The sequence below is a fragment of the Salmo trutta genome, chromosome 13 (assembly GCF_901001165.1).
Source record: "Salmo trutta chromosome 13, fSalTru1.1, whole genome shotgun sequence".
Lineage (NCBI taxonomy): Eukaryota > Metazoa > Chordata > Actinopteri > Salmoniformes > Salmonidae > Salmo > Salmo trutta.
Window position 1 is genome coordinate 84,325,280 of NC_042969.1, and position 10,000 is coordinate 84,335,279.

Here is a 10,000-nt window from a genome sequence, read left to right on the forward strand (position 1 = left end):
TGTGTCTGTCTGTGTGTCTGTGTGTCTGTGTGTCTGTGTGTGAGTGTGTTTCAGTAAAGAGACAGGGGAGGAGAGGTCAGTTCAGGACTCAGAGCGCTCAGGGAGAGCTGTCAGTCTGACAGGTTTGACATTTGAGCTGAGCTGCTGTCTGAACACAAGTCATTTCACCACCAAATGAACACACACACACACACGCACTGAAAAAATGTTGATTCATTTCTGTTGTGTTTCTTGGGCCTCTGTCAAGGCTATTCTGCCAGAGGTTGTGGTGGGGGGAGTTTGAAAAGATTTATTTTTAGGGAGGCTAAAAATGCAATAATAGGTTTTTATTTTTATGTTAACAGTTCAGTCTAAGTCAATTTGTTGCATATAAAAGTGCAATATAGGGTTTTATTTGATTTAAAGGACTTTTACAGTCCTTGACTTTTATTGTGAAGAGCAACATGCACGGCTGCCAGACCCGTCCACATCCAGTATCATAGAACTCTGCTACTCATGGACATATCAAATCAAATCAAATTGTATTAGTCACATGCTCCGAATACAACAGGTGTAGACCTTACAGTGAAATGCTTACTTACGAGCCCCTAACCAACATTGCAGTTAAAAAAACAAAATACGGATAAGAATAAGAAATAAAAGTAACAAGTAATTAAAGAGCAGCAGTAAAATAACAATAGCGAGACTATATACAGGGGGGTACTGGTACAGAGTCAATGTGAGGGGGCACCGGTTAGTTGAGGTAATATGTAAATGTAGGTAGAGTTCTTAAAGTGACTATGCATAGATGATAACAACAGAGAGTAGCAGCGGTGTAAAAGAAGGGGGGGGTACAAATAATCTGGGTAGCCATTTGATTAGATGTTCAGGAGTCTTATGGCTTGGAGGTAGAAGCTGTTGTGAAGCCTCTTGAACCTAGACTTGGCACTACGTTACCGCTTGCCGTGCGGTAGCAGAGATAACAGTCTATGACTAGGGTGGCTGGAGTCTTTGACAATTTTTAGGGCCTTCCTCTGACACCGCCTGGTATAGAGGTCCTGGATGGCAGGAAGCTTTGCCCCGGTGATGTACTAGGCCGTTCGCACTACCCTCTGTAGCGCCTTGCGGTCGGAGGCCGGGCAGTTGCCATACCAAGCAGTGACGCAACCAGTCAGGATGCTCTCGATGGGGCAGCTGTCGAACCTTTTGAGGATCTGAGGACCCATGCCAAATCTTTTGTCGTGCCCTCTTCACGACTGTCATGGTGTGCTTGAACCATGTTAGTTTGTTGGTGATGTGGACACCAAGGAACTTGACGTTTTCAACCTGCACCACTGCAGCCCCTTCGATGAGAATGGGGGCGTGCTCGGTCCTCTTTTTCCTGTAGTCCACAATCATCTCTTTTGTCTTGATAACGTTGAGGGAGGGGTTGTTGTCCTGGTACCACACGGCCAGGTCTCTGACCTCTTCCTTATAGGCTGTCTCGTCGTTGTCGGTGATCAGGCCTACCACTGTTGTGTCATCGGCAAACTAAATGATGGTGTTGGAGTCATGCCTGGCCGTGCAGTCATGAGTGAACAGGGAGGACAAGAGGGGACTGAGCACGCACCCCTGAGGGGTTCCCTGTGTTGAGGATCAGCGTGGCGGATGTGTTGTTACCTACCCTTACCACCTGGGGGCTGCCCGTCAGGATGTCCAGGATCAAGTTGCAGAGGGAGGTGTTTAGTCCCAGGGTCCTTAGCTTATAGATGAGCTTTGAGGGCACTTTGGTGTTGAACGCTGAGCTGTAGTCAATGAATAGCATTCTCACATAGGTGTTCCTTTTGTCCAGGTGAGAAAGGGCAGTGTGGAGTGCAATAGAGATTGTATCATCTTTGGATCTGTTGGGGCAGTATGCAAATTGGAGTGGGTCTAGGGTTTCTGGGATAATGGTATTGTTGTGAGCCATGACCAGCCTTTCAAAGCACTTCATGGCTTCAGACGTGAGTGCCACGGGTTGGTAGTCATTTAGGCAGGTTACTTTAGTGTTCTTGGGCACAGGCACTATGGTGGTCTGCTTAAAACATGTTGGTATTACAGACTCGGACAGGGAGAGGTTGAAAATGTCAGTGAAGACACTTACCGGTTAGTAAGCGCATGCTCGCAGTACATGTCCTGGTATTCCATCTCGCCCTGCGGCCTGTGAATGTTGACCTGTTTAACCTCTCTTGGGTAGGGGGAAGTATTTTGACATCCGAATGAAAAGCATACCTAAAGTAAACTGCCTGTTACTCAGGCCCAGAAGCTAGGATATGCATATAATTGGTAGATTTGTATAGACAACACTCTAAAGTTTCTAAAACTGTCTGTGAGTATAGCAGAAATGATATGGCAGGCGAAACCCCGAGGACAAACCATCCCCAAAAATTCAGCCTACCACTATTTTCAATGGCCATCACTTTTATTATAAGGCCAAGACCTCCCATATTGCAGTTCCTTGCGCTTCCACTAGATGTCAACAGTCTTTAGAAAGAGTTTCAGGCTGGTTTTTGGAAAAATTAGCCAGAAATGTTTGTTTTTCTAGGTGGCTCCCATTTTGGCTGTAGTGTTTCCAAGCGCGTGGAAGAGAGCACGCTCTTTGGTATTTTTAGGGTACCTAAGGTTTGATTACAAACGATGTTTGACTTGTTTGGAAAACTTTATTAGTAACGTTTGGGATTCATTTTGTATGCATTTTGATGGAGGGAAACTGGGTGGATTATTGACTGAAGCGCGCCAGCTAAACTGAGTTTTTATGGATATAAAGAAGGACATTATCGAACAAAAGGACCATTTGTGATGTAACAGGGACCTTTTCGAGTGCCAACAGAAGAAGATCATCAAAGGTAAGGCATTTTTTATATCGCTATTTCTGACTTTCGTGTCGCACCTGCCTGGTTGAAATATGTTTTTCATATGTTTGTATGCGGGGTGCTGTCCTCAGATAATCGCATGGTTTGCTGTCGCCGTAAAGCCTTTTTGAAATCTTAAACAGTGGCTGGATTAACAAGAAGTTAAGCTTTATTTTGATGTATTATACTTGTGATTTTATGAAAGTTAAATATTTATAATACTGTAGTTTGAATTTCGCGCTCTGCAATTTCACCGGATGTTGGCCAGGTGGGACGCTACCGTCCCACCTGCCCATAAGAAGTTAAAGTTCTTACTCACATCGGCTGCGTAGATCATGATCACACAGTCTTCCGGAACAGCTGGTGCTCTCATGCATGTTTCAGTGTTATTTGCCTCTGTCACGTCCTGACCAGTATAAGGGTTAATTGTTATTGTAGTTTGGTCAGGACGTGGCAGAGGGTATTTGTTTTATGTGGTTCGGGGTGGCGGTTTTTTGTAGAAGGGCATTTGATTGATGTATTCCGGGGTTTTTTGGGCACTGTGTCATATTCAGGTATTTCTATGTTTTGTCTAGTGAATCTGTTTCTATGTTTCGTTAATTGGGGTTGGGACTCTCAATTGAAGGCAGGTGTTGTCTCTTTGCCTTTGATTGAGAGTCCTATATATTAGGGTGTGTTTGGGTTTGTATTTTGTGGGAGATTGTTTCTTGTTTAGCGTGAGTAAGCCTTACAAGACTGTTGTGTTGATCGTGAGTTCATTGGTTGTTATTTTGGTGTTCGTTTTTTGAGTTAAATAAAACGTCAAGATAAGCATCCACAATCCTGCTGCATTTTGGTCCTCCTTTCCCAACGACAACCGTGACAGCCTCGAAGCGAGCATAGAAGTAGTTTAGCTCATCTGGTGGGCTCGTGTCACTGGGCAGCTCTCGGCTGTGCTTCTCTTTGTAGTCTGTAATGGTTTGCAAGCCCTGCCACGCCCGACGAGCGTCATAACCGGTGTAGTATGATTCTATCTTAGTCCTGTATTGACGCCTTGCCTGTTGGATGGTTTGTCGGAGGGCATAGCGGGATTTCTTATAAGCTTCTGGAGTCCTGCTCCTTGAAAGCGGCAGCTCTAGCCTTTAGCTCAGTGCGGATGTTGCCTGTAATCCATGGCTTCTGGTTGGGGTATGTACGTGCGGTCACTGTGGGGACGACGTCATTGATGCACTTATTGATGATGCCAATGTCTGATGTGGTGTACTCTTCAATGCCATCGGAGGAATCCCGGAACATATTCCAGTCTGTGCTAGCAAACAGTCCCGTAGCTTAGCATCTGCTTCATCTGACCACTTTTTATTGATCTAGTCATTAGTGCTTCCTGCTTTAATTATTACTTGTAAGCAGGAATCAGGAGGATAGAATTATGGTCAGATTTGCCAAATGGAGGCGAGGGAGAGCTTTGTTTGTGTCTCTGTGTGTGGAGTAAAGATGGTCCAGAGTTTTTTTCCTCTGGTTGCAAATTTAACATGCTGATAGAAATTTGGTAAAACGGATTCAAGTTTCCCTACATTAAAGACCCCGGCTACTAGGAAGGCCACCTCTGGGTGAGCGTTGTCTTTTTTGCTTATGCCCGAATACAGCTCATTCAATGCTGTCTTAGTGCCAGCCTCTGTCTGTGGTGGTATGTAAAACAGCTACAAAAAATACAGATGAACACTCTCTTGGTAGATAGTTTGGTCTACAGTTTATCATGAGATACTCTACCTCAGGCGAGCAATAGCTCGAGACTTCCTTAGATATTGTACACCAGCTGTTATTTACAAAAATACATAGTCTGCCACTCCTTGTCTTACTAGATGCCGCTGTTCTATCCTGCCGGTACAGCATATAACCAGCCAGCTGTATGTTGATAATGTCGTCTTTCAACCACGACTCCGTGAAGCATAAGATATTACCGTTTTGAATGTGCCGTTGGTAGTTTAATCTTCCGCGTAGGTCATCTATTTTATTCTCGAAAGATTGCACGTTTGCTAGCAGAATGGAAGGAAGTGAAGGTTTATTTGATCGCCTACGAATTCTCAGAAGGCAGCCCCGCCCTCTGGCCCCTTTTTCTCCGCCTCCTCTTCACGCAAATGACGGGGATCTGGGCCTGTTCCCGGGGGAGCAGTATATCATCTGGCTCGTCTGGCTCGTCGGACTCGTTAAAGTAAAAAAAGGATTCTGACAGTTCGTGGTGAGTAATCGCAGTCCTGATGTCTAGAAGTTATTTTCGGTCATAAGAGACGGTAGCGGCAACATTATGTACAAAATAAGTTACAAAATAAGTTGCAAATAAACAAAAAAAAAAACACAATCGGTTGGGGACACGTAAAACGTCAGTCTTCTTCTCCGGCGCCATTCTAGTAACGCCATGTCTCTCCCTTCCCCAGGTACCCAGTGATCCTGTCCATAGAGAACCACTGTAGCATCCAACAACAGAAGAAGATAGCCCAGTACCTCAGAAAGATCCTGGGAGACAAGCTGGACCTGGGAGAGGCTTTCCACAGAGACTCTAAACAGCTACCCAGCCCCCACTGTCTACAGGGGAAGATCCTCATCAAGGTACACATGGACCATCCTCTTCTCCTTCTGTCATCCCTCTCACCTCAAACACTCCTCTTCTTCCTCTGTCTGCCTCTCCTCACTATTTCCTGGTCCTCCAAACCCTGCCCCAATGTTCTGAAGGGAAAGATATAGGAATATATACTGGGAAAGATATAGGAAGATATACTGGAAAAGATATAGGGAGATATACTGGGAAAGATATAGGAAGATATACTGGGAAAGATATAGGAAGATATACTGTGAAAGATATAGAGAGATATACTGGGAAATATATAGGAAGATATACTAGGAAAGATATACTGGGAAAGATATAGGAAGATATACTGGGAAAGATATAGGAAGATATACTTGGAAAGATATAGGAAGATATACTGGGAAAGATATAGGAAGATACAGTTGATGTCGGAAGTTTACATACACTGGGTTGGAATCATTAAAAGTCGTATTTCAACCACTCCCCAAATTTCTTGTTAATTAACAAACTATAGTTTTGGCAAGTTGGTTAGGACATCTACTTTGTGCATGACACAAGTTATTTTTCCAACAGGTGGATGGATTATCTTGGCAACGAAGAAATGCTCACTAACAGGGATGTGAACTAATTTGTGCACAAAATTTTAGAGAAATAAACTTTTTGTACGTATGGAAAATTTCCAGGATCTTTTATTTCAGCTCATGAAACATGGGACCAACACTTTACATGTTCCATTTATATTTTAGTCCATTATACATAGTGTATTGCTGGCTCACACAGGGAACTGTTAGAAAGGCATGGAGCAGAAAGACAGAAGGATGGAGAGAGCGGGCGTGCGAGAGAGAGAGAGAGAGGAGAGAGAGTGGAGAGAGTGGAGAGAGGAGAGAGAGTGGAGAGAGTAGAGAGAGAGAGAGAGAGAGAGAGAGACAGAGGGGAGAGAGTAGGGAGAGGGAGAGAGAGGGGGTAGAGGGGGGGGAGAGAGAGAGGGGGGGTAGAGGGGGGGAGACAGGGGGGGTGGAGAGAGAGGGGGGGTCCCCACGGGGTCTTTAAAACCCAGGCCTTCATCTACAGTTATTGAGATTCAGCCAAAGCGCAGACAGTCAGAGAGGGAAGAAATATGTTGGCCGTTGTAAATAGTAGGCATGCGAAAATAGAGTGAGGGGAAAAAAGTATTTGATCCCCTGCTGATTTTGTACGTTTGCCCACTGACAAAGAAATGATCAGTCTATAATTTTAATGGTAGGTTTATTTGAACAGTGAGAGAAAGAATAACAACAAAAAAATCCAGAAAAACGCATGTCAAAAATGTTATAAAATGATTTGCATTTTAATGAGGGAAATAAGTATTTGACCCCTCTGCAAAACATGACTTAGTACTTGGTGGCAAAACCCTTGTTGGCAATCACAGAGGTCAGACGTTTTTTGTAGTTGGCCACCAGGTTTGCACACATCTCAGGAGGGATTTTGTCCCACTCCTCTTTGCAGATCTTCTCCAAGTCATTAAGGTTTCGAGGCTGACGTTTGGCAACTCGAACCTTCAGCTCCCTCCACAGATTTTCTATGGGATTAAGGTCTGGAGACTGGCTAGGCCACTCCAGGACCTTAATGTGCTTCTTCTTGAGCCACTCCTTTGTTGCCTTGGCCGTCTGTTTTGGGTCATTGTCATGCTGGAATACCCATCCACGACCCATTTTCATTGCCCTGGCTGACAGAAGGAGGTTCTCACCCAAGATTTGACGGTACATGGCCCCGTCCATCGTCCCTTTGATGCGGTGAAGTTGTCCTGTCCCCTTAGCAGAAAAACACCCCCAAAGCATAATGTTTCCACCTCCATGTTTGACGGTGGAGATGGTGTTCTTGGGGTCATAGGCAGCATTCCTCCTCCTCCAAACATGGCGAGTTGAGTTGATGCCAATGAGCTCCATTTTGGTCTCATCTGACCACAACACTTTCACCCAGTTGTCCTCTGAATCATTCAGATGTTCATTGGCAAACTTCAGACGGGCATGTATATGTGCTTTCTTGAGCAGGGGGACCTTGCAGGCGCTGCAGGATTTCAGTCCTTCACGGCGTAGTGTGTTACCAATTGTTTTCTTGGTGACTATGGTCCCAGCTGCCTTGAGATCATTGACAAGATCCTCCCGTGTAGTTCTGGGCTGATTCCTCACCGTTCTCATGATCATTGCAACTCCACGAGGTGAGATCTTGCATGGAGCCCCAGGCCGAGGGAAGTTGACAGTTCTTTTGCGTCTGGCTCTGATGCCATGGCACCAGGACCGGCTGATACCCTAAAGCAAACTGGAAAGGTGACAGGTTAGTAGAGTAGTGGCGCAGAGAGTTCCGGGCCATCTCGGCCCATGGCACCAACCTCGCCCACTCCCCTGGCCGGTCCTGGCAATATGACCACAGAAACCTGCCCACATCCTGGTTAATGCGTTCTACCTGCCCATTACTCTCAGGGTGAAAACCCGAGGTCAGGCTGACCGAGACCCCCAGCCTCTCCATAAACGACCTCCACACCCTGGACGTGAACTGGGGACCCCGATCAGATACGATGTCCTCGGGCACCCCGTAGTGCCGGAAGACATGTGTAAATAGGGCCTCCGCTGTCTGTAGGGCTGTAGGAAGACCGGGCAAAGGGAGCAGACGGCAGGACTTCGAGAACCGATCCACAACAACCAGGATCGTGGTGTTCCCCTGAGACGGCAGGAGATCGGTGAGGAAATCCTCCGAGAGGTGAGACCAAGGTCGCTGTGGAACGGGAGGGCCTGTAGTTTCCCTCGAGGCAGGTGTCTAGGAGCCTTACACTGGGCGCACACCGAACAGGAAGAGATATAGTGTCTAACATCCTTAACCAAGGTGGGCCACCAGTACTTTCCTTTCAGGCCCCGCACTGTCCTTTCCACACCAGGATGACCCGAGGAGGGTAGAGTGTGGGACCATCGGATCAGGCGATCGCGAACACCAAGCGAACGTACTTCAGGAGGTTTATCGCACAATCCCCTCGTCGATGAGGGTGTAATTGGGTCGCCTTCTGAAGGCGATAGCCAAATCGGCATATTCTGAGGGAATGTGCACGGTAGAGACTTGGTCTGGACTCTCCACCATGGTTGCACCGATGGAAACTCCTATACACCTACCTGAGCACTCCCTCGACCACCCCTTAAGAGCCCTCTGCCTCCACGAAATCTGAGGGTTGTGAGTGGCTAGCCAGGGGATTCCCAGTACCACCGGAAACGCCAGGGAGTCAATGAGGAATAGGCTGATATGCTCCTCATGGCCCCCCCACGTTACCATGACCAGTGGCACTGTGACCTCCCCCACTTGGCCGGACCCTAGCGGTTGACTGTCTAGGGCGTGCACGGGGAATGGGTGGTCCAACTGAACCAGGGGAATCCCTAACTTCTTGGCTACCCCACGGTCCATAAAACTCCCAGCTGCGCCTGAATCGACTAGTGCCTTATACTGGAAGTGAGGGGAAAACTCTGGAAAACAAACTGAGATGTACATGTGGTCGACAGGGGGCTCTGGGTGTGACGGGTGCTGACTCACCTGAGGGGTCGACGTAGTGCTCTGCCTGCCATCCGAACTCCCGGGTGGACCTCTCCAGCACCGGTCCACAGTGTGCCCTCTACGTCCACAGTGGGTGCAGGATAGCCCCCCCCTCCGGTCCTATCTCCATGGGCAGTGGAGCAGGAGGGCTGGGAGGTGGAACGAGCAGACCCCGACTGGAACGTCCCCGGGCAGCCAGCAGGTTGTCCAGCCTGATGGACATGTCTATAAGCTGGTCTAGGGTGGTGGTGTTATCCCGACAAGCCAGCTCCCGGCGGACGTCCTCCCGGAGACTACATCGGTAGTAATCAATTAGGGCCCGCTCATTCCACCCCGATCCTGCGGCGAGAGTCCGGAATTCCAAGGCGAAGTCTTGAGCGCTCCTCGTCCCCTGTCTCAGGTGAAATAAGCGCTCACCCGCCGCTTTGCCCTCCGGGTGAACTCCGGGTAGTCGCCCCTAGCTGAGTCTGGACCATCCCAAACTGCGTTGGCCCATTCCAGGGCTCTACCCGTGAGACACGAGACGAGGACGCTCACCCTCTCTTCGTCGGAGGGAGCGGGGCGGACGGTCGCCAGGTACAGTTCCAACTGGAGTAAAAACCCCTTGCACCCCGCGGCCGTCCCATCGAACTCCCTGGGAGGTGTCATCAGGATCCCACTCAAGCTTGCTTCCGTGGGTGTTGGTAGGGGCGCAGGATGGCGAACCGGGGCTGATGTGGCTGGGGACGCACCTCTCTCCCAGCTCTCCAACCGAGCTAGCACCTGGTCCATCGCCGAACCTAGGCGGTTGAGGAGGCTGGCGTGTTGAGACACCTGCTCTGCCATCGATGGTGCTTCTGCTCCTGCTGACTCCATTGTAAGTGGTGCGGGATTCTGTCAAGGCTATCAATGTAGCAGGAAGGGTCAGAGTCAAGGGCAGGAGACGGAGATCCAAAAACACAGATGTTTATTAACACCGTAAGGGAAAAATAGGCAGTCGTAACACTGGGTGCGCCTAAACACCCGACAGGAGCACAGCTCCAAAACAATAAAGCGAACG

General features: G+C 48.1%; 1 protein-coding gene across 1 annotated transcript in view; it reads left to right on the forward strand.

Moving 5' to 3' along the window:
• Nucleotides 1-10,000, forward strand: part of plch1 (phospholipase C, eta 1) — a 138,231-nt gene that overhangs the window by 89,870 nt on the left and 38,361 nt on the right. Inside the window, exon 8 of the mRNA XM_029774038.1 lies at nt 5,236-5,432. Within this exon, the coding sequence (XP_029629898.1) occupies nt 5,236-5,432 (197 nt within the window). The remainder of the gene's footprint in view (nt 1-5,235; nt 5,433-10,000) is intronic.